The 26,236-nt window shown below is 33.6% G+C and overlaps 1 protein-coding gene and 1 long non-coding RNA gene across 2 annotated transcripts; one reads left to right on the forward strand and one right to left on the reverse strand.

The window, feature by feature from the left end:
- Positions 1 to 496: 496 nt before the first annotated feature.
- On the reverse strand, positions 497 to 2,886 carry LOC126714074 (uncharacterized). The gene is made up of 3 exons (XR_007651537.1): positions 2,704 to 2,886; positions 1,639 to 1,726; positions 497 to 754 (listed from the first exon to the last, which is right to left on the reverse strand). It is a non-coding gene; the product is annotated as an uncharacterized LOC126714074 (long non-coding RNA).
- A 9,939-nt stretch (positions 2,887 to 12,825) lies between these two features.
- Positions 12,826 to 14,752, forward strand: LOC126732520 (3-ketoacyl-CoA synthase 12-like). Its single transcript, XM_050435430.1, has one exon. It carries the CDS (start codon positions 13,037 to 13,039, stop codon positions 14,420 to 14,422), a length of 1,386 nt encoding a protein of 461 aa, XP_050291387.1. The 5' UTR covers positions 12,826 to 13,036; the 3' UTR covers positions 14,423 to 14,752.
- The last annotated feature ends 11,484 nt before the right edge of the window (positions 14,753 to 26,236 follow it).

The raw sequence follows: 26,236 nt of genomic DNA on the forward strand, positions 1-26,236 counted from the left end.
GTAGATTCAACTTCATACAAGGAAGCTGGATGACCAAATACATTTTGCGACGACCTAAGGCCGTTGTTAATGCATAGTTTCGATGAACAAATGCCGTTGTAGTTACTTCGTTTGTCATCAAAAGTACAACTTCATACGAGGAAGTCGGACGACCAAATACTTTTTGCAACAAACTAAGGCCGTTGTTAATACTTTTTTTGGATGAATAAAAGCTATCATAATTACTTGGTTTGTTGTCGAAAATAGCTTTTGTGATGAACCATAGTCGTCATTAATGTAGTTTTCCGGCGACTTAAAACCGTCGTAAAATACTTGGTTTGTCATCAACAATACATTATCAATGTGACCATTTACTTTTTTCAATGAACTTTGACCATTATTGAAAACTATTTACCATGTCACTAATACATTATTTGCAACAAAATAACTCTGTTGGTAATAAAAGAGAGATTATTTCCAATACTTTAATTGCAAGGAAACATAAATCTCCCAAAAGTTTCTCCATTGAAATAACTAGCACAAATCCATTATTGTAGTGCATAATGCAATAAAAACAAAAATATTAAAACATCTACAAAATAGCATCAGATGTTCATTAGTACATGAAAGCTATAATATCTTTCACTAAACTTGAAAACATAAATATTAGAAGACTAATCATTATATGAGTCATTGTCCTTCTTTTGAGAGTTTCCTCCTCAGAGTCATCTTCTCTATTTTCATCCACATTTTGATCACCACCTCTAGCATTGATCTGCAATATTTTGATTAAACTAAATAAGTATACAAAAAAATTATTACTATGTAAATTATATTTACAATACATAATAAAGATATAACTAAAACGTACTAATTTAACATTAACAACAATCCCCACGATGAATGACAATAGTATTATCAACATCAAAGAATACATAATCCTTACTATTGACAATAGTATCATCAATTAAAAAAAAAAAAATCCTTACTACTAACAAGAACCTTGTAGTTCTCTTGTGAATGAGAACTCCAAAGAATAAATTTGCCACCAATAATTACACTAATTAGTAACATTAATAACATTTTCATAACAAACACTACAAATCATGTACCTTGCATGGATAGGTAAAGAGATACTAATTTCAATAACATATTTTTAATCTAAATTTAGCGATCCAAATAATTGAAATCTATGATGAGCAACTTTACAACTTATTTCGACAACCTCAAGAAAATAGCAAAAAATTTTAATGTTGATTATACTGAAATATATATATACACCTGTGTAGTAAGTTCTTGCATAGAATTAAGGCCCATCGATTTCAAAACATTTGCTATAATAAGAGGCATTTCCTCTTTCAATTGACTAATTATTCCCTCAAATTCCATTTTCTCAATAGACCTTTTATCCTCTATTTCTTTCAAACAAAGCTCAAAATTCACCTTTTCTTTTAAGCAATCCCCTTGACATCACTTACTACACTGGCTAGATGAACTTGGGCCATATGCATCGAGGTCTAGTCATTTCAAATAATATTTTCGGACTTAAGAATCTAATAAAATGAAAGAAACACATAACATGTAAAATATAAAATATAAATGAAATATAAGCACTAAAAAATAAATGATTAAAATAACCAAAAAATAGGGGAAAAAGACCTTCTGTCATGTATCTCACACTTGTAGCTATGGCATGGATAAACACCCTTAGCCTTTCCTTAACCTCTTTTCTTCTGTACAGTAGATCCTGCCAACAATGGAATAAGTAAAAATAAATAAATAAGCTTTAGGCATACCATTGGTATATTAGTAGATAAATTTTAGGGAAATATTAAGTATTACATTTGCTACCCCCATTAATCACACTATTAGAAGAAACAAGTGCTTCATTAGTTGGAGACTCGAATGATGAAGGTGAAACTTGTGATTGACTAACATTATCATCCTTATCTCTTGCTTGTTCTATAGCTCGCTTCTTACCTTTCTTTGTCATTCATTTGTAATATAGTTAAAAAGAAAGCCACCACTTTTATAAGTTGTAATTATTTAGTCAACAAAAATAAAACTAAAATTAAGGACCATATTAAAAAGATCAATATAAAGATTAAAATAATTTATTCTCATTGATAATATAAAAAATAATAATAATAACAATTATTTTCATTCTACATATGCGTTCAAATCAAACAATCTAGAGGAGATGATACTTTTATATATAATAATAATAATAATAATAATTATTATTATTATTATTATTATTATTATTATTATTATTGTTATTGTTGTTGTTGTTGTTGTGATCCCTAGAAAATATTATAGTCTATTGGTTTCTCCAATGAAAGTAAGAGTCCCAATGTAAAGAATTATAGACCCTATCAAAGGAGAAAAAAAAAAAAACATTCATGTAAAATTCAATAGGATAATGTCGATTAAATCATATTAAGGTGGCCCCACATCAATAGTTCTTTATTTCTTTTGCCTCTAGTTTTGCCCTTCTAGTGGCCCCACATCACTGCTCGTCTAGTTTTCAATTTAACTCTTTTTTTTTTTCTTTTTCGAAAATAATAGGAATAGGACAGCCATGGACACAACTACAAATACCTTAAAATTTACAAGCACAAATAATAGGAATAGGACAGCTGTGTATAGTCATTTGCTTCACTCTGTAACCCCTTTTGACTAAAAAAAATCACAAAAAGAGAGAGAGAGAGAGAGAGAGAGTACCTTGCCGGCGGCAAGTAGAGGAGATGGTCAGTGGTGGATTGCTAGAAGGTCTATGAGAAATAGAGAATGACAGAAAACCCTTTCTTTCTTTTTCTTTTTTTTTGCTAAACAAAACTCTTTCTTTCTTAGAATCAAATGAGAGCAAACATGATAGTGAGTTAGAGACCTAGAGGCTAGAATGACAATCGGCGCTTTTGTTTCTCTTTATTGTTATTATTAATTTTTTTTTTTTTTTTTTTTTTTGTAACTAATGAGTTATTGTAACAAATATTATATCTGTTGTGGCAAACAATTTTGTTATAATAAGATATCCATTATAACAACTGTGTAAAGCTAGCTCAAACTCAGCTATTATGACAACAATTGTGCTTTGTCACAATAAATCCTTTTTATTTTTTTGAAAGACCACTAGAATTAGGAAAAATTGAACTCTTCCTCCATAACTAAAAAAAATATACAAATTTTAAAACATTTAGTACAAATTTTTCTTAGTTTTTAGTTTTTTAATGGGTTGTAGAGAAACTTGTTGTTACAAGTATTTTGGTGCTTGATAAACTTTGTATTATTATTTAATATTTTTCAGTAATGTATGTACTAATCATTATTGAATTTTGGTAAAGAAGATTTTATAAAAAAGCATGAAAGTCTAGAAAACCCTAAAACACAAAAGAATACCTAAAACCCACTCAAAATCTCCATACTCAACCTAATGTTATCCAATCGAGTGGTCACAGACCACCTTCGATGGTTGATCATGTTTGACCAAGTTTTACAAATTTTGACTACTCATTTAATGCAATTCAACCGTCTGATTGCTGTCATATTTCACCAACACCAATAGCTCACAACATTCTTCCAATCCAACGGTCGAATTTTGGATTTAAGTCTAGAGCATTATGGACATGTGTAATTGTACCAAAATGCTAGGAATTTTTGGTTGGTCACATTCTCCCAATCCAACTGTTAGATTGAGCTCAAAATTCATCAAAACTAATATTTTATCCCACTCTTTCAATCAAATGGTCAAATTTTAAATCTGATTTTTTTTTTTTTTTTCATAAGATGGATACATGTTGTTGTATCCACCTATCATGACACTTCAATCACTAAAAATATTCAATACTCTTCCAAGAGAGTTATACAATATATAAACATTACTAAGAATCGAGAAAATGACTTACAAAATACAACCCAAAACCTACAAAATGACCTTAATGGATTTGCATGTGACTTTTGACTATTTTGTTTTGCCATTTTAAAACTTGAAACTGATAAAGCATGAAAATTGAGAAAACCTTAAAACATTGACCAATACCCAAAACCCACTTAAAACCTCACTGATCAACCAAATTTGATCAAGTTAAATGGTCTTGGAACCAACTCTGAAGTTTGACCAAAGATTGACCAAGTTTGATTGACTTTGACAAAGTTTCGCAAGATTTGACTACTCTATTTTCACAATTTGACAGTCTGATTGTTGTCGGGGGCGAAAAAGTTTTTCCTTCTGACAAATAAGATTTGTGTTGGGTTAGAGGCCTAAACCGAAACTCAATGATGGGCTCGAGACATGGCCCAAAGGCTATCGGTAAAGATCCGAAGAATTCACTTTATTTTATGCCTTAGGCTTAGGTTGAGAGTAACAAGAATGACTTCTAAACAATTCCTATAGCAGACACGTTAGCATGATTAAAAAGCATACTGTAAGAAATAGCCCAGCAATAAAATGTTTTTGCAGAAAAGTAGCCTAGCGGTAAAATGTCCCAGCGGTAAAATGTCCCAGCGGTAAAGTAAGACAAAACAGAATAAACCTTTAGCTATTAGCTATTTCACAGATTAAGTATCCACATTTTCAAACTCATTATCCATTGGCTCTAGAGAAGAGTCTTCTAACACAACAATATGAGGAAAAAAATTCTATAGTGATAGTTACATCATAACCTTCAATAGTAAATGAGTAAATGAATATTATGGGCTCCATTATAACAAATAATGAGGAAAACTCAGTGTGAGATGAAGGGAGAGAGAGAGATTCCAACTAGTGTAGCAAGATCATTGTGGTGTCAGGGCATGCTCATGGATATAGTATATGTAGTGAGTAGAGAGAGTCATTTGTGAGTAGTATGAATAATGAGTGAGAGTGTATGGTAAAGCTACTTGGACTTTCTGATGGGGACAGATAAATGTTTATGAGTAAAGGTATGAGGAGTGTTTGTGGGCTAGAAGCTAGAAACTAAGAACTCAGAACTTTGCCAGAGCTTAAAGAGAGTTTAGACAGAGAAGTTAAGGAAGAACTCTTTCTATCAGTGTATCTCTTAATGTGTATTGGTCCCTCTAAAGGATTAGTAGAGATTTCTATTTATAGTTGAGTTTGAGGGGGGTAATTAGCTAATAATCTTTGCTAAATCTTTCTCAATTTTCAGAAAATCCTTAGAAAATCGTTCCTAGGATTTTTTCCAAGAGTGGTAAGCTCAGCTTTTTGAATGTTCTTGCTGTTTTGGGTAATAAAAATAGGGGACTCTAGCCTAGCATTAAATGCTGATTGGCCTTAGCTGATGGGATTAAAGCATGTATTAGGCTAATAATCTTGGTTTTGCTACTGTTAGAATTAGAGCTCCCTAGGGCAGATTGTATCACCCCAAGCTAGGTGTCAATCTTGGAGTCTTATGCTGGGAACTCTACTAGGATCCCTTTGGTGCCCTCCAAACCACATTTTCCTAAATTTCCCCATTTGGGTTCATGTGCTTGGTCTATGAACCAGAAAGTACACATTTTTGGCATGATAATGAACTGATTTCAAGTTGTTCCAGAAGCTTTCATGGCCTGGTTATGGTTGCCCTTGGCCCTTGACCAAATGGGTTGGAGAAGGAAGGAGATACAGTTGGCTGCAGCTTCCTATCTTTTTGTCATGTCATCTCAGCTTTATGTCACATGAGAAATGATGGAATTCAGCTTGGCAAGGAAGGGTTTAATCCCTGCTATACACGTGTCCCTCTTCTGATCTAATTGGACAAGCTGGAACTGATGGTGATGGGCTCCAGCTGTCAAGTTGTGCTGAAGTTTGACTGAACAATTCACGTGAGCTTCAGCTGCTAGGATTTGTATATGAGCTGGGTTGGCTCAGCTAGGCTTTGAGCTTCCTTGGGCTTAGTCATCCCTACAAAAATGAATGGTTTTGCCATGGGTAATATACATGGGCTTTTGTAGTTAGTTGATTATGGAAAAATTAGCATAGTTCCCATAAATTTTGTAAAAGAAATATTTTTGAGAGATGAGTAATTTATTTTCCCATGAGTTAGGGACTTTAGTATATATTTTGCTGAGAAATAGTTTTGGGCTTTGAGCATAATGTAATTGTTTTGCCAAAATAGTATTTTGGGCTTTCATAGATAATTGCCAAAATAGATTTGGGCTTTGTAAGGTAGTGCCAAAATAATATTTGAGCTTTATAAAATAGGTGTCAAATTAGTATTTGGACTTTGTAAAATAGGTGCCAAATTAGTACTTGGACTTTGTAAAATAGGTGTCAAATTAGCTTTTGGGTTTTGTAAGATTTTGTAAAAACATTGTCGTGTAGCAATGGGCTTTAAGAAATGCCAGTAGCAACAGGCTTTAGGTGCCGTGTAGCAATGAGCTTTAGAGGTACAGTGTAGCAACGGGCTTTAGAGGTGTCGTGTAACAACGGCCTTTTAATAGGTGCCGTGTAACAACAAGCTTTAGAGGTGTTATGTAGTAACAGGTTTTTAAAGGTACCGTGTAGCAACGGGCTTTAGAGGTGCCATGTAGCAATGAGCTTTTAAATGTGCCGTGTAGTAACGAGCTTTTAATAGGGTTTTGTTGGGCCTATTTGGATTTTTCCCACAAGGTAAATGTTTTTGGGCTTTTTTTTGTAGAGATAGTATAATTTTGTGGCCCAATTTTGGCAGTAATATGATGGGTATTTTTGTGAAAAGCCAAGTTGGATAATATGTGGGTAATATGTGTGAGAGGGCCCAAGATAATTTATGGGGCTTATATAGGGAATATTTGTGAGAGCCCAAGTTGGGTAATAATGTGGGAAATATTTGTAGGAGCCTTATAACATGGAGCATATTTGAGTAATAGGTGAGAAATATTTATGTGGGCTCAAAATAGTTTATGGGCTTATGTGGGCATTTTTGTGAGTGGGCTAATGAAATTAAGGCCCGAAAATTTGTACTTCAACAATTATCATTGTATTTTACAAACACAAATATTTAACCGCACTCTGCCAATCCAATAGTCAAATTTTGGATCTCAGTTTGTTGCATGATGGTCATGTGTCATTATACCCACCCACTAAGAAACTTTGGTTAACTCTGTTCACACAATCCGACCATTTAATTAAGCTCAAATTCGCCAAAACCAATAACTTACCCCACTCTTTCAATATAATGGTCAAATCCAGTGGTCTTAGAACCAACTTTGAATTTTGACCAAGATTGACCAAGTTTAATTGACTTTGACGAAATTTCGCAAGATTTGGCTACTCTATTCTCACAATCTGACTGTCTGATTATCACTGTAATTTACAAATATAAATATTTCACCACATTCTACCAATCCAACGGTCAGATTTTGGATCTCCATGTGGTTTCATGATGGACACATGTTGTTGTACTCACCCACTTAGAAACTTTGACTAACCTCGTTGACATAATCCGACCATTCAAAATTGCTGAAATACGCCATCAAAGCTAGGAAATTACCAAAATGCCCATAAACTTCTAAAAAAATTACCAATGTCGATGGAGTAGGTCCATTGCAAATATTATTTATTGGGAGGGATCCAATTCCATTACTAATACATTTTTTCTTTTAAAGTAAATTAACTATTTATGACGATCAGCATGTTCGTCGTAAATACAAACTCAATTAGAAAAAAAAATATAAATATTAATTGCGATGAATAAATGTCGTCACAAATGTGAAAAGTAAGGGGGGAATTTTCCCTCCAAAATATTTTACCATTTTCAATGGCTTCATGTCTGTCGCTGATACACTTTTTTTTATTTACGATGGAATAATATTTGTCGCAAATAATAACACCATAAAAAATATATATTTTGTATTTTCGATGCACAAAAGCTATCACAAGTGTTAATAGTGCCGACAGTGTTTCTTCTGTTGTCGTAAATAATACCCCCTTTTATATTTACAATGGAAGATTGTTTGTCGCAAATACTAACACCATAAAAAATATATGTTTTGTATTTTTGACGTACCAAAGCTATTTCAAGTGTTAATTGTTTCGACGGTTTTTCTTCAATCATCGTAATTAATACTTTACTAGCGACGAACATTTTTATGATGTCGTAAAAAGTAAGGTGGGAACACTTCCCTCCAAAAAAAAATCACATTTTCGACAAAAATAATAGGCATTTTCGACAAACTCATTTTGCCGTCACAAATTTGTTAATATTTGACGAGTAATTGTCGATGGAAGAGATTTGCCATCAAAAAAGCTAGTTTTTACGAGAGCTTTTTGTAGTCATCAAAAAAGTTTCATCACAAATAACAATTTTTTTTTGTAGTGAAAATCTAAAATAACATGTTGGATGTTTTAGCACACCCAATATTATTGCTATAAAAAGGGGATTTAGGCATTTAGCCGCAAACGTTGATGAAAAATTATGCCGATTGAAATGGCACATGAATTGCCAACAGATTTTTAGCGACCAAAAAATAAATTAGTAGTGTTTTAGGAATCTCAATATTTCAAGCTACAACACTGGTGGTGATGCCGCCATGGTAGGTAATGCCTTTACATAGTAGATGTTTTATTATGATTTGATTTGCCATCGGCTATTCTTCATTCCGACCCCTTTTTGTCTGGATACATCATATACTTGAACTCATCTTCTTCTTTTCTTTTTTTTCTTTTCTTTTTTTTTTGGCTGGATAATTGAACTCATCTACTTTGAGCCAAGAAAAAAAGGGGGAGTAATGAGCCATAGTTTTCCATTTGTGCAAATAATGGGAACGCATAATCAATGTTCTACTTTCCGTACGTTAAATATTATGATAATACTATTCTCCTAGACATATAATGCTAGAAGCAATCATTCTTATCACGAAAAAAAGTAGATAGTGACCCTTTAGCAAACAATCTAATTCAAAATTAAGTATTGGGGACCCAAAAAAAAAAAAAATCCAAAACTAATTAGCTTGAAACATCTAGTTATGTCCACCATGTGCTATGAAAGTGAGACGTTCAATCACAAGCTTTGGATAATCTTGAATAACGTTTGGCATAAACCTTCGAGCAAACTTTACCTAGCAAGTTGGGAAGTATTAAAAGTTTGAAGTATTTATCCTTTTTTCAATAGAGTTTTAATATTCGCTCTTGATGATTACTCTTTATCATCACACAATGACACTAAATGGTTTTTGATGACAATAGGGATCAAACTCTTGATTCTTTATTCAACGACCAGAAGCTTTACTAGTTGAAAAAGGCTTCCCTGGCTAAAACTATTCATGGAATAAAGCTGACTCAACCAAAAGACCTTTGTTTGACATTGTACCACGTTTTTAGCTTTACACTACTTGGAAAATCACAACAATTAAATCTAGCAAATAAAAGGGAATCATGGTGCTTTTAGTTTTTGAAAATTATTAGTTTGCATTGTTCTATTCAAGTAAGATTTACACTATAGACTAAAAATAAATGTATAAAATATTGTATACTTTTAACATTTTTGTACAATATTGTCTGCATTTGTTTAGTACATAATGTAAATTTTACATGAATAATGCAATGTAAAACAATAATTGTCCTTAAAATCTCTACTTTTTTTTTCTCCTCCATTTGTTTGCCTTTCAGTTTCAAATCATGGATTTTGCCATAAATGAAATCAAAATTTGCTTCTATATTTTTTAAAGCTTGAAAGGGATTGCAGTGACTTGTTTCTTAACTTGGCTAATTAAATTTACGCACCTAAGACCTAACCTACATAATCATTAATGTGTCATGAAATTAGAACGACAGATAGACGTTACATCGCTACCCCGAGTCAAATAAGGTTGGCATTAGAAAAATGCCGTAAGATATACATCAAACACTTGGATTTGGTGAAGTCTTGTATAGTTAGCAAGAGCTTGCTAACTATTACACCGATCGTGACAGTGCCAAGATGGAAAAAAAAATTCCAAATGGAACTTGTAGACAACTCATTAATAGCCAAATTTGAAGGTCAATGTGATAGATCCACTTTACCTTTTTGGCACATGAAGTATCCTGCATGTCTCTATTAGCTAATAAAAGGTTTATGTAGACGTGTAGTTGATATCTTTTTAGAGATCACAATGCATGTTTAGCGACTAATAGCCGCCCTCGTATTCTTGAAGCTAACATATTATGATATTTAAGACCCTCTATGATAAGTTTTATATAATGGAAAATAAGATAGATTTAAATTCTAAGCTTGAATTAAATCCATAGAAACTAAGATTTCAAAAACTATGAAATTTCTTTATATCCAAACATCTGCTGCGCATACCGAGCCTCCGCATAAGCTGGTTTGTTCCTCCCTTGCTACGTGAACTTCTTCTTTACTGTGTTAAGCATTATTTCGTTTTTGCATTAGTGAAGAATTGCTTTGTTGCTTCATGGACTATTTGTTTTACAATTTTTTTATAAGAATTTTTTTTTATTAATTTCCAAAGCCAAACACAGTCACAAATATATACAGTAATATTATCCCTCCTGACCTGATGGGACAATGGCTCTAGGAAATTTTTTGAGAGTTGTCGATAAAAAACTTAAATTATACAAAATTTAATAAAAATAGAACTTCATATATTAACGGAAAAAAAACACACACACACAAACACATAAAGTCTTACAATTTTCTTTTATGAATTTTTTTATTTTGAAATCGTTATATGATAGTCTCATTATCAACTTTATAAGCTACATTTCTTTCAAAATTATAGTTAAATAAAATTTGTCTTGGACTTTTTCCTTTTGTTTGTAAGGACCTAATATATTATTAAAGTAACCAAAGTTTGGCTACAAATTAAACAAATTAATATTGCTACATATTTTGAAAATATAGCCGTTTGAATTGCATGTTCTCTATGTTCAAGGAACACATGTCAAATTTCATGCTAATCAGATGTTATTTGCTATTCAATTCATAAACTTATTTTATATATATAATTTTAGACTACAAAAACTCAAAATTTAAACATTTGATTGATGACATAGTTATTAATCTTTGATCTTCTTGAAATTTTGTAAATATAGAGGATATAAGAAGAAAATGTAATTAAATAGTAGATTTGACAAAATTCATATCCAATAAAAAAATATTAAATGGAGTTGTAGCCTTAATCTACAACCAAGTTCATTGCCAAAGTTTATCCAGAGTTTAATTTTGTAGGGCTTAAAAAAAATTTAGAGTGGTCACAACGCTTTTTTTAAGATAAAAAATTCATAAATTTTTTAAGTTTATACATAATAATTTTTTTTCCAGACCAGAGTGATCTTGTGACCATCCTAAACTCTACGCGGAGCCGCCCTAGGGACAAGTCATGCAATCATAGATTACCAGAAAATTAAGAAGTAGCCACAAACAGAATTAGAAAACTCCTACTTGCAGTAAGGCAATGGGCTGCCTGGGCCATATGTTTACTTCATGTTGACTTGTGAAGCTATCCCCGTACGTTGAATATAGAGAATAATTAATGACCTTCCACAAATTTCACCAAGTCTTTCAAGCTTGACAAGTTTGATTTGGATCGAAGCCTGACGGATTTGAATTGAAAGAAAAGCCAAATCCTCTTAAACGCTTAATTAATAAACAATTCACAATAATAGATAAACAAAGTCAAGCCATAGGCCCATAAACGCGTGGCTAGTAGCCAACTTGAAAAATATTGCTGGCAAAATTCCAACCCAAACTCTTTGATTGGCGCTTGACCCACAGGCATGGTCCAAGCTTATTAGCAACTAATTGTTACGCTGGAAGATGCCTACTAAGCCTTAGACATTCATTGACTGCAGTATGCATGTGAGAGACTTGACAACCAGTACCAAAGCAACATTATGGTTATGTACTCAAAAGTTTTGAGATTTTAGAGTTTGCCAACTTAATTTTTCTTACAAGTGTTATTAAGATTTAAGAGTGCACAACTCTGTGAAAGAAAGAAATTGCATCTTCTTTCTTTCATTGGGATTTTATGAACTTATCAAAATAGTAGTAAATGTAAATGCTCTATTTACTTAAAGCTTTACCAAATTAATTATCCATTTTTTACAAACTAAGTGATATGAAGTATTGCGTTTTTCATAAGCCTTATAATTTAACTAGTACTTCTTGGTGTTTTCAACAAAAGCATTGCAGGTTTGAATCCCTCCTCTTCTATTATAACTACTAAATAATAATAATAATAATAATAATAAATGCCTTTAATTTTGGGTGGAACTTAACAATTTATTTACTTTTTAAAAAAAAATAGATATAATTATACCTTTAAATAAACAAGTCAATCCAATCTAACATTTAACATAAATCATTGATAATCTATATATATATATATATATATATACACATGAAGTATGCAAGATAGAGGTGTGTGATATATGTGACATGATAAGATCTTTTCATTAGTTTAAATATTCATAATAACAACACATTGCATTATTGTTCTTCAATAAAATAATAATAATAATGCAATGCATTATTGTCATCCAATAACTATCTACGGGTAACATAGCATAGTGCACCATGGGTCATTTGTTGACCGCATTGGCACATTATATACCATCATTGTTTAACCATATTAATAAATTGTAATTCTTCTATATCTACCACCTTATCTCTCTTAAATGTAGGAAACTGCATTGGGTAAGCTACTAACCGTGAACTATAATTGCTTTCCATTTGGAAATACTATTAAATTCAATTATTGTAGTGAAGTGAGAAGAATTAGCTGAACCAAACCAAAAATGATAAACAAACTAAATGAAGTTAATTAATCCAATAATTAGGAATGGAAAGTCTTTCTTTGCTTTCACAGTTTCACATGCCATGCCTAATGTGTGATCGGTGTTTTATTTGTAATAAAGATTGATACCAAATATGCACGCAAATCAGTTCGTTGGGAGTTGAGTGATGGAAATGGGTCTTAAGCAATTTCACATGTCCAACTCACATTGAGTCACACATATTGTTCTTATAAGTGTTGCCCATTTGAATTCTCATATATCAAAGCCTTACAAGTAACAAAGTTACAAACCCTCTCATAGTTCCATCTCTCTCTCTCTCTCTCTCTCTCTATTCTCTCTTTTCTCTCTCTCTCATTCATTCTCATGGAGCTTCTCATTTTACTCTATGCTCTCCCTATCTTCTATTTCTTGTTCGTGATATGGAAGGGGGTTGATGCCAGAAGAGACCAAGAATGTTACATTCTAGACTACCAATTGTATAAGCCCACCGATGACAGAATGCTAGACACTGAGTTCTGTGGGGAACTCATCAAGAGGACCAAGAATCTTGGTCTACTTGAGTACAAGTTCCTCCTAAAAGCCATTGTGAGCTCAGGCATTGGTGAGCAAACCTATGCACCAAGAATCATATTTGATGGCAGGGAAGACAATCCCACAATTCTTGATGGGATTGCAGAGATGGAAGAGTTTTTTTACGACTGTATTGGAAAGCTCTTAGCCAGGAAATCCATTTCTCCCTCAGAAATTGATGTGCTTGTGGTTAACGTGTCCATGCTCTCTTCAGTTCCTTCTTTAGCAGCTAGGATTATCAACCATTACAAAATGAGAGATGACATCAAAGTTTATAATCTCAGTGGGATGGGTTGTAGTGCTAGCCTTATCTCAGTTGACATAGTCAGAAACATCTTTAAGTCCAACAAGAACTTGTATGCTCTTGTTGTCACTTCTGAGTCTTTGAGTCCAAATTGGTATTCAGGTAATGATAGATCAATGATCCTTGCAAATTGTTTGTTTCGGTCTGGTGGGTGTGCAATCCTTTTGACTAACAAAAGGGCCTTGAAACACAAAGCCATGTTGAAATTAAATTGTCTAGTTAGGACTCACCATGGGGCTAGAGATGAGTCATATGGTTGTTGCATACAAAAAGAAGATGAGCAAGGGAGGTTAGGTTTTCACCTAAGCAAGAATCTCCCTAAATCTGCAACAAGGGCTTTTGTTGATAATCTAAGAGAGATGTCACCTAAGATTTTACCATTGAGTGAATTGCTTAGGTTTTTGATTGTGTCCCTTGTCCGAAAAATGAGTCAAACCTCTAGTAAAGTTGGTGGGGCAACAAAACCTGTAATCAACTTTAAGACAGGTGTTGATCATTTTTGTCTCCACACTGGTGGAAAGGCTGTCATAGATGGCATTGGATTGAGCTTGGAGCTTAGTGAATATGATCTAGAACCAGCAAGGATGACACTGCACCGTTTTGGCAACACATCAGCCAGTAGCCTTTGGTATGTGTTGGGGTACATGGAAGCAAAGAAAAGGCTCAAAAGGGGTGATAGAGTATTGATGATAAGCTTTGGTGCTGGCTTTAAATGCAACAGCTGTGTGTGGGAGGTGATGAAGGATTTAGGTGATGCAAATGTGTGGAAGGACTGCATTGAAGGGTACCCACCAGTCTCTTTGGCCAACCCTTTCATGGAGAAGTATGGTTGGATCAACCAAGAGGATCCAAGCACCTTCAAAATCCCAGAGTAAAACAGGTTAAAACATTTTTAACTGTGCCCCTCTTTCATACAGTATTTTCAATCATTTTTCTGTACACTATATTATAAGGGAGGTTCTTTTGGTTAAAACTATAAGAAGGTTCTTATTATTGTTGAAATCCTTTGGCGGATTTCATGACCACGCAATAAGCTGTTCTGTTTTTTCTTTTCTTTTTTCTTTTTTTCACGTTCAAGATTGATAACAGTACTGCTTTATTTGGGTTTGAAAGAATTAGATACAAGCAGCTTGCACTTCTTGTGAAATACAGGATTTGAATTCTTCATATTAGTTTTTGATTATTTACAACTTGTCTTATGGTCTCATGGATATGTATTACTATTTTTTTTTCATACAACAGATTGCATGTATGTACAAGTCTATTGCTATCACATTTATCTCTCCCACAGTCCCACCACGCGGTTTCAAGTTTGATTGTAAATATCTAAAGTTGTTTGGAGAATTAATTGCATACACAGGACTCGGGGAAACTTTATTGGCCTTTTAACTTTGCATTGTTGGCACTTGCACATATAGATGAAAATTTTAAAATGCATGTGACAATTAAAATTCTGACCTGTCCAATGTCTATTATAATCATGGCTCATGAATCAGTGGTTAGATTATGAGACTTCAATCATGTTCCATCATAAATTACCTCTCTTTTTTTCCCTAATGAATTCCACTAATAAAGTGTCTCAAAGTTGATTAAATTAAAGAATTTAGATTTGAATAAAAAAAATTTAATTTAATAATTAAAAGTAATTATTATGAAACAAACATTATAAATTCAAATTCTATCATATCATTAAAATAAAATATTTTTATCATATCTTTAAAGAAAAACACCCAAAATAACATTTTTTCACTAAACAAATAAAAGAAATGAGTGGATATTGTTGATAGGCATTACAATATGAATAATGTTAGAGATACAAATTTTTTTATAAAAAGTTTTACAAACTGTTGATGTGGTGACTGATTATTGGTATATAAAAAAATGATGTTAATGGTGGTTCTAAATAAAAACTAATAAAAAGCTGACCACATCAACATTTTATAAAATTATTGTAAAATAATTTATAACTGTATCATTACTCTTACTGTATTAGTCCCAAGTCTACTTCAAAAACACAAAATAAAATAAATTTTACTAACATCCCAGACAACTTATTAATTAGGCACACTCACACGTCCTTTAACATATTGTGCTTCACAAATGCTTGATTATGATTGGCATCCTAAAATAATAAAAAATTTCTAAAATTCCAGACAACTTATTAATTAGTCGTACTCACACGTCCTTAACTTACATATTATGTTTCACAAATGCTTGATTATAATTGGCATCCCAAAATAAAAAGTAAATGTACCAAAAAGAAAAAACCTTAATAGCGATTTTAAATCATAATAATAGTGTTGAGTCAGAGCAGGAGGGTCCATCCCATGAAACCAACTTAATTTCATAATAAATATATACCATAAATTGGGTTTAAAGCCATACCCTACAATAACCTCTGGGCCAACAAGACCATGGGCTCCATTACTCCCTTGGACAGTTCAGAATTCAGATGCAACTGGCATTTTGCCCTAAAAATTCTGACCAAACAAAGAGGAATTTGCAAAATCACCGCTTCAACTTCAACACTACCATTTAATTTGACACAGCTTAAACAATTATTAGCCGTTGTTGTTGCAATGGTTACTGGCAGTAAAAGCTTTTTAAGCTGACCCCCCTGTCGAAATTCAAGGATATGTCATATGTCTTCAAGAATGTGTGTAACTTTTCTTTTTGGGCTTCAATTGAAGAGACCCTCTCAAAAAAACCGCATTCTCTTTTTTTACCCCAAAAAAAATTCTGGTTTTAAAAATATTTATTGCAACAAAAAAAAAAAAAACAAAAAAATTAATGTCCTCAGTCCTCAATGTTATAATGAAGGCAACGACCCCTCCTAACCTTTCGGTTTGGTATCATTTTAATCTATTAAACCAGAATTCATATGTCACATTTCATTATTCATCTATCTTTTGGGGATTTTCTATTGTAAATTTGGAAAATATTAAGGTCATGAAAAGGAGGTTCACTTGCCCAACAAAGTATTTAAGTGTATGAATATGTTAGATAGACACTGTTATTCACAATATTTTCATAACTTATTGAGGTGTTAAGTTGTGATTAATGTGAAAAGAGTGTTTATTTAATGAGTTTAGCTTACCTTTAGTACTTTTTTAACTGAATGTGTCCTTTTGTTTTAAATACAAAATAGCAAGTGATACTGGGTTTTAATCTCCACATTTTATTTAATTAGTGGGTGATGTGGCAGTTTCTCATTAAAATAAAAGGAGATTCCAATTAAAAAAATACTAAAAGTAAACCAAACTCTTATTTAATATATTGAAAGCAATATTACTCATTCATTTTCCATAACTGCGAGTATCACAAATTAAATTCATATTAGAATTCACCATTTTTGTGAGGAGGAACATTATATATGAAGTATTGAATAAATTTTTTGGTAGAAACATAAGTCTAGTATTGTTAAAACTTTTTCTTCTATCAATCACAACTTCTAAATGTAGAGGTTTAACAATTTAAGTATCAATCACAACTTCTAATGGCCTTTTTTGATTGAGGGAGGAGAAGTAGAGTAGAGTAGAGTAGATTAGAGTAGAGTAAAGATGGCTAAAAATAGGCTAATTTTTGGTCAATTTTACTTTACTCTACTCTACTCTCCCTCCCTCCCCCTCAATCCAAACAAACCCTAATGCTATGTTTGAAAGTTTGGAAGTTTGGAAGAAGGGGGGAATAGAAGAGAGTACTGGAGAGGAGAGTAGAGGGGAATGGTTATCTTCTACCTTATTTGAATGTTTTTAAAATTAAGTAAGGGGGGAGGGAAATAATGAGCCTTTTCATAGTTTGTAATTTTATTAATATGGTAGAGGTAAATTTGGTAACTCATTTGGTCAAGCATTTCTATACCCTACTCTCCCTTCAAATCTCTCCAATTTAGGGGAATTAAAAATGAGGGATTAGAAGTAGTTAGAACCCCTCCTCCCTTAAAAAACATTCAAATAAGGTAATTTAACTTACTCTCTCTCCAGTTTTAGTGTATAAATTAGGGTATGCACCATGTTAACTATTCATTTTCTCTCAGCACAAACGTAAACATTGGGGGGGGGAAAAAAAAGGATATGTCATCAAAACACTTGATCACCTAATTTTGTGTATATAATTGTAGCTTATACAACAAAAATACTTATAGCAATTAAAGAGCAGCTTAACTTCATATTGAACAAGAATAATAGCACCTTGTAACTAATCAATTGGTTGGTACTTCTTAACGTTTTCAATAGAGATGTCCATCGTTCAAATCTTCCCCCACAATTATGGAATTATCAAAAAAAAAAAAAAAACAAAACAAAAACAAAAACAAAGTTCAGCTTATGAGTCCTGACAAAAGTCCATAACAGAAAAGGAGTATAGAGTAGAGAGTAATGTATAGACAGATAAAAGGATAAAAAGGACACAGGGAAGGGTCATTTTCGAATTGAATTTGTTGCCAAATGAAAATCTTATTTGAAAACAAATAGCCATTACTTTTGCAACCTTTATGTCCAGGGTCCCCCTAACAAGAAGGACCACTGAAGAAAAAGGCTCTGTGATCTGTCTTCTTCAGTTCTTCTCTTTTTCTTTTATTTTTTTTTTTATTTTATTAAATAGCTTTGATCTGTGAAAAAAGGGAAAGAAAAAACTTATATGATCAGTTGCGTATTTAATTGTGTATTACAAAAACCATCAGACAGCACCATAAATGTTCCAGTAAAGCTAGCCTCATTGGCCAACTTGTGGTTTCAACTTCAGCTTGATTTGGATGTCCTCCTCACCTGCTTTATTCGCCGAAAATCTTGGTATGGAAAACCCTTCTAACTTCTAAGTTCTAACCTTAGTAGACAGAAAAACAACAGCGTCAGAGGGATGCATGTGTTCTAACACCAAGTATAGTCCGTATTTTATTTATTTATTTATTTTTACTTTTAATAAAAAAAATTCTTTAGCCCCATAGAAAAAATCCCACACATGTAGCGGATGTGTTTAATTACCAGATTCATCTCGAGTAGAGTTGATTAGCCTCAAGTTTAGTAATTTCTCAATCAAGAAGATACTTTGGCAAAATAAGAATGAATACACAGTACGTTGAGATAGTCACAGCCTTGATACCTATTTGTTGTGAGCGTAGCCAATAATAATTGATTTATGAGAACTAAAAATAGACAAATAGTAAAGAAATTACACAAGTAAAGATTTATTATATGGTTCGGTCTTGGTCTTGGGCTTATGTTCACACTATCAAGGAGAAAGTATTATTAAGAAAACAAAAAGGATTATAAAGGTGGGACAAAAATATTCTCACAAAACTCAAACCTCAAATAAGCTATTAAAAAAAAACTCTCTCTCACATAAAATATATAGAAGAGAAAATACCCTTTTCTATTTTCCATTATAAAAGCATAGTAGAGTAGACATGAGTGAAAGAGCCCATGCATATATAGAAACTAGGGTTGGCTAGATGTCTCACTGCTTATCAAACATGCTTAAAGGTGTGGCCGACATCTGTGGGATATAATCCCATGCGCTGCAACGTTGTGTGCACTTGGTGCACCTCCTTTATAATTCAAGCCAGTGCTTCCACAAATCTCCACTTTAGCTTGAATTGAATCAAGCTATATATAGAAATGAAACTCCTATCTACCACCAAAAAAAAAAAAAAAAAAAAAAGAAACTCCTTTATCGCTTCCTTCAAATCCCTTAAGGGCTATCACTGACGGTAAACGCCAATCAAGTCTAAGTAATGCTTAAACTTGTGCAAAGAAACCAATTTAGTCATTGATGATGCCGAAAAAGTCACCAGTGAGCCACAGGTACTTGCGCACTCGAGATAGCACCTGCACAACACAAAAGAGAAGACCTTGCAGAGAGCACCGGTGTGGTGCCGGCCAAGTACCCTCCGAAGGTCAAGTTAGAACTTCTTACAACTCTAAAGTGCTAGAGATGAGTAAATTATGCATACCTTGGCTAGTGAGGGTATTGGGGCTTTTATAGTAATAAAGGGTTGACATCTCTTCCTTGGTGCGGAAGTCTTTTCCTTATAGGAGTCTTCTTGGGCGTATTTGACGGGATCCTTTCCTTATAAGGATCCTTTGAGAAGCATCAAACGTGGAGGGCAAGGTATTTCCTTATGTATGCAATCGTGGGTAGCAAGTAAACTTGCATCAGGGTCGTTAGCTTATTTATTTCCTTCAACCTTACTAGCGTCAGTTTGTTGATGTCGTCAGCCTTTAGGTGTGTCTCGCAGACTTCCTTCATTCCCTCAATCTAGTACATTAGTTGTTGACTCCTACATGAGAAAGTTGACGATTGTAACTGTACCTTGGCTAGTGAGGGTATTGGGGCTTTTATAGTAATAAAGGGTTGACATCTCTTCCTTGGTGCGGAAGTCTTTTCCTTATAGGAGTCTTCTTGGGCGTATTTGACGGGATCCTTTCCTTATAGGGATCCTTTGAGAAGCATCAAACGTGGAGGGCAAGGTATTTCCTTATGTATGCAATCGTGGGTAGCAAGTAAACTTGCATCAGGGTCGTTAGCTTATTTATTTCCTTCAACCTTACTAGCGTCAGTTTGTTGATGTCGTCAGCCTTTAGGTGTGTCTCGCAGACTTCCTTCATTCCCTCAATCTAGTACATTAGTTGTTGACTCCTACATGAGAAAGTTGACGATTGTAACTGTACCCCTTAGCTTATGCCTGATAACTTATCTAATACTGTCAGCTTTATGCCTTGTATGAATAAGTACTATTTTTATCCTTATCAGTCATCATATAATTTTATGACTACAATGATGTTCTGCGATACATATAATTTTTAGTTAAATGTATGGCACTTATAAAACACAACAATATCATCCTAGCTACTGCAAACCAAGATTACCAACAAAAACCTTTAAACCAAATAACTTCCTTATTCTTTCTCAAAAAAAAAAAAAAAAAAAAAAAAAAAAAAAAAAAAAAACTTCCTTATTGCCTCTATCCCTACCATAAACTTTACCGCTATAGCAAACAAAATAACCATCGGCTGTAACATTTCCTTCCAACTAATGGTATAACTAGATAATATGAAGACGTAACCTACCAGAGGTTTCCTTTAATCCAAATTACCAGCATAATCAAAATCTACAAATCCAACATTATTGCTACGATTAATAGAAAGCTTGTCGTATACCAAGCCAACATCTGCAGTGACTCTTAAATATTGAAAAATCAATTATACGACGTACCAATCTAAATGTATTTTTACCAAAATCAGACACACACACATTGATATATATATATATATATATATATATCTGCTAATTCCATTAACTGCAAGTAAAATATCTAGACAATTGCAAACTATGGCATATACATCATGCTACCATCTGCACTAGCACAAGGAATATGCTACATGCATGTGATCATTTTCCTTCTCATACTGTGGTGACAAATTTGCCGAAAGTGTTAGGACATATGTGAATCATGTTAGGAACATATGTCATTTAGAATTGGTTAATCTTTTGACAAAATGCACTTTACTAATAATTAGGTAGATATAGGATGTGTTTAATACTTTAAGAAACAAGAGTTCAAGTCAAAGTGTTAAAGTCATGCAAATCTATCCAAGAAACAAGTGAAGAAGTGCTGGATTTTAAAACTCGACAACTATCTCAACAGATAGCATCTATTGAGGTTTAAAAGGGATCTTCAATCCAATAATCGACAGCTGCTCGATAAATAACCTATCTATCGAGATTTATGAAAATCAGTTTTTTAGATCTGATTCACATAAATCCGTGTATATTTATTTAGGCTTTTTTTTTTTTTTCACAACCTTAAACATATATAAAGTTTATTTTAATGGTCATCACAGTTGATGAAACTTAATGCAAAAGTTTTTCATAAGCATATTGTGACCAGAGACATATGCCCTAGTTTATCTTTCTCTTGAAGAAGCTGCTGCGTTTATACGTCGTAGGGTTTTGTAACCAAGGAGTATCATGTTGATGAACTGATGAACTTTACAGCCAACATCCTCTTCAAATTGGTGGTTAGTCACGTACTTGGATTCGTATATCGATTGGTTAGTCACTATTGGGAGCCCTGCATTGAAAATGAGATATTGTCACTACAGAACAAGTCCAATTGGGTATTGGGGTAAGGATTTAACTGTACGTTGGTATAAGGTACTGGAATTCCTTTACTTGTAACCGTTTATTGTGATAATAGTGGATTCTCGGGAGTGGTAACCTTAAAATCATCCGGTGGAGTTTTTCCCTTGGAGGTTTTCCCCATTCATAAACAAATCACCATGTCAACTTTATTTTTCGCTGCATATTAACTTAGTTGGTGATTTGTTTGTGCTACCATGCGTATTGCATGTTAATCAGATTAATTAATTAACTTGACTAATTAATTGGTTAAATCATCACAAGGGATCAATACATTCTTGGTTTCTTAATCTTCCTTTCTCGATAGCTATTATCGCAATTTCGATCCATCAAAGTTTTTGAGAATTTGTCTCGATAGCTTCTCGATAGCTTCTCGACAGCTTCTCGATCCATCGAGAAAGTTTCTGTATGCTCAATAGCTACTTGATAGCTTCTCAATCTATCGAGGTCATTTTGCTGTGGACACCTCTTGATAGCTCCTCGACAGCTCCATCTGTCGAAAATTAAATCTCGACACCTCTCGACACCTTTCAATCCATCGAGAATCGTGATTTCCTATATAAAGCTTCAGCGCAATTTTTCTCGATCTCTTTCGATTGTTTCTGACTCTTCACCACCCCAAACACCATTCGCTCACTCTAAACCTCTTCCCCACTCAATCGTCGGCCTCAAGAGTGATTTCTTCCTCTGGTATGATCTTCCTTCTAACATTTTATCATGTATTTCATCTTTTTTTACCTAACTTTTGGGGTTTTTGAAAAATTTGGGGTTTTTCAAAATTGATAAGGTTTTTGCAAAATTTTTGGATTGGGTTTTCTTTAAATAATCTTAAATGTTCATGCAGTGCATCACATTTGCATTTTTACAATGTTTCATGCATTATAGATGTGTGTTTACTATGTTGAAATCATGTGTGCTGGTAGGATTGGATTGGGCTGAGCCCATGATGTTTTTATTATTGCATGTCACATGCTCATGCATTTTTCATGCATACGTACCATTTATTATCTATCTTATTGATATTGATCTGTGCTTGGTACTCTTCTGTTTGTCTCTCTCGCTCTCTTTCTTTCGGTTAGTTTGCTCTATGGCACCTAAGCATAAGTCTACTCCATCCCGGAACCCTCTTCGTTCCAGGGCAGCATCTTCTTCTAATTCTACCCCCTCTCATGTTCAGTTCCGTGATGAGAAGGCCTGGATGGACTTCTCGGAGAACTTTTCTCGACGAGGCATTCATTCGGAATGTCAAGTCGTCCTATCGGACTTTTTCGATACTGACCTTCCCACTGTCATCTACAGTAAGGGTTGAAAATCCCTCTATGGCATCCTGGTCACTTGTCCCTCCGTGATCATACAAGAGTTTTACTCCAATATGCACGGATTTGATTACTCTGTAACTTATTTCATCACTCGTGTTTGAGGTACGCGCATTGTAGTCACTCCAGATCTTATATCCTAGGTGCTACATGTACCAAAGGTAAAGTTTTCTAACTACCCTAGCTGTGATCATCTTCGGACTGTATCTAAAGATGAACTCATGTCTCTATTCTGTGAGACACCCTCATCTTGGGGTGACCGTCAAAACACCCCCTTATTCAGGCTTTGCAAAAGGTCCAAGGTTCCTGAATATGGTGATGACATTTGTTTTACATCCTTTGTCTCACTATAATTCGATTACTGAGCCTTGTGCTCGATTTTTTTTATCCCTACTTGAGGGACTTACTATAGATTTTCCCTCTCACTTCATACTCTCCCTTATAGATGTTTATAAGGAAACAGCAACCCATGATAAACTCATTTTCCCTTTTACTATCATGCGAATTCTCCGCCATACGTCTATCTCCTATCCTGAGTCTCCACATATCTCTGTCATTTGTGCCATAAACGTAGCAATCGTTCGATAGAGTGAGGCCCAACTTTGACCGAAGCGGCCACGAACTGAGATGGCGACTCCTTCGGCTTCTTCTGCTCCATCCACCTCCACTCCTTCTTCTTCTGCGGGTGGAATGACTCTCAAGCTATCATGGCACAGCTTGTGCATATAGATGCTTGCCTTGACATTTTTAGTGATGAGTTGTGTCAAGTGAACACTCGTGTTGGTCGTACCGCACGACAACAAGCTGTCATGGGTGGTTTCATTGCATCTTCTTCTCTATCTCCACAGGCTTTAGAGGATGAGAGTGATGATGGCTCCAGTAGTGATAATGTTAATGAGGATGATGGTGCTAGCTCTTCCGATGATGAGGAGATGATTGTTTTTCAATGACTTACCCTTTGTTATTCGTGACAAAAAGGGGAAGTAGTTTTGGATATGAGAGTAGTTATGTACTTAGGGGCAGAGTTAGTATAGGAGATATTTTTGTTAGGAGGAGTGTTTTTGTTTAGAGGGATGTAGTAAGGACTTTTTGTATCTTTTCTTTCTTTAATTTTTAGATACATTGTTCTTACTTTGTAATAGTAAATCATCTTGTATTCTTTTTTATATATATTGAGGTTGTTATTACATTCCTTTACCTATCTCTTCATGTGTTGTTTCTTTTTTTTCTTTATGCACATGCTTCTTATTTATTGTATGCAATCTTTTATATTTCTATTTCACACTAAGATGTCGTGATGAGTTTTGTTTAATGTGTTTCAGAAATATAGGTTGTCAAAATCTTTCTTGTCATGAACTCTCTTCTTGCAAAGATTTTCAAGAGTTTGTGTTAGGGTTAGATTTTATTGTATTCAACAAGTGAGTATAAGTTAAGTGATTTATGACTTCTCTCATATTATCATTTTGTTATTGTGGTTTTGTCACGGATTGCCAAAGTGGGAGATTGTTAGGACATATGTGAATCATGTTAGGAATATATGTCATTTAGAATTAGCTAATCCTTTAACAAAACACACTTGTAATTGGATAGATCTAGGATGTGTTTAATACTTCAAGGAACAAGAGTTCAAGTCAAAGTGTTAAAATCATGCAAATCTGTCCAAGAAACAAGTGAAGAAATGTTGGATTTTAAAACTCGACAGATAGTATCTATCGAGTTTTAAAAGGGATCTTCAGCCCGATGCTCAACAGCTGCTCAATAGATAACCTATCTATCGAGATTTATGAAAATCAGTTTTTCAGATCTGATTTCACACAAATCCGTGTATATTTATTTAGACTTTCTTTTCTCACAACCCTAAACATGTATAAGGATTATTTTAAAGGCCGTCACAGTTGATGCAACTTAATGCAAAAGTTTTTCACAAGCATATTGTGACGAGTGACATATGCCCTAGTTCATTTTCTCTTGAAGAAGCTGCTGCATTTGTATGCCGTAGGGTTTTGTAACCAAGGAACTTCATGATCTTCATCATGTTGATGAATTGAATAACTTTGTAACCAACGTCCTTCTCAAGTTGGTGGTTAGTCACGTAATTAGATCTGTGCATCGATAAGTTAGTCACGTATTGGGAGCCATGCATTGAAAAAGAGAGATTGTCACTACAGAACAAGTCCAATTGGGTATTGGGATAAGGGTTCAACTGTAAGTTGATATAAAGTACTAGGATTCCTTTACTTGTAACCACTTGTTATGATAATAGTGGATTCTCGGGAGTGATGACCTTAAAATCACCTAATGGGGTTTTTGCTTTGGAGGTTTTCCCCATTCGTAAACAAATCACTGTGTCAACTTTATCTTTCGCTGCATATTAACTTATTTGGTGATGTGTTTGTGTTACCACGTGTATTGCATGTTAATCGGGTTAATTAATTAACTTAGCTAATTAATTGGTTAATTTATCATAAAGGGTCAATACATTCTTGACCTATCAGAAAGCTTAAAATGTACTACTAAATTTAACCTACACATTACCTCATTCATCACCAATTGATGATGATGGAAAATAATAGTCACGATTCCACACAAGTTTTGGAAGACATGCTAAACAAATATTACAAAGAGCTTGAAATTGGCACCATGTGAAATGTCAGTAAAAACTTTCCAATGCATAGCTCAACACTACTCATGCACAATGGTGAAATATTCTCAACAGACAATATATTGGGGAATTTCTCCCATACCATTTGTTTATTGGACAAATGGGATGGGATCCTATAATTTCCAATTATTAGGGTTGATTTTAATTTCTTTTTTCTTCTTTTAAACGATGGTTTTAAAAGAAATTTATAAATTTGTTTTATATGACATATGATATTCAAGCAAGTGAATTTATGCATTAATGTTGATAAAAGATGTTACAATCATATCAAAAAAAAAAAAAAGATATTATAATAATATTTATTTATGGAGATATTAATTTTGAACAAAAGGCAATAATACAAATTATAAAAATTTATACCACCGTAGACTCTTGGTCACTCCACAAGTATAAGTGCTATTTGTGAGGTGTGGGGTTCAAGTCTCCAAAAGGGAGATCTACACACATATGCACTTAGATTAAACTGGAGTAAAATTTTTATCTTGTATAAAAAAAATTATAAAAATTTATCATTTAAAACATAATAAGACGCTGTGCCAGATCCAAAAAATATTATAAATATAATTTTATAA

This window comes from Quercus robur, chromosome 1 (assembly GCF_932294415.1).
Source record: "Quercus robur chromosome 1, dhQueRobu3.1, whole genome shotgun sequence".
NCBI lineage: Eukaryota > Viridiplantae > Streptophyta > Magnoliopsida > Fagales > Fagaceae > Quercus > Quercus robur.

Excerpts from the sequence above, each read along its gene's own strand:
- LOC126732520 (XM_050435430.1), top strand. The coding sequence starts at position 13,037 with ATGGAGCTTCTCATTTTACTCTATGCTCTCCCTATCTTCTATTTCTTG.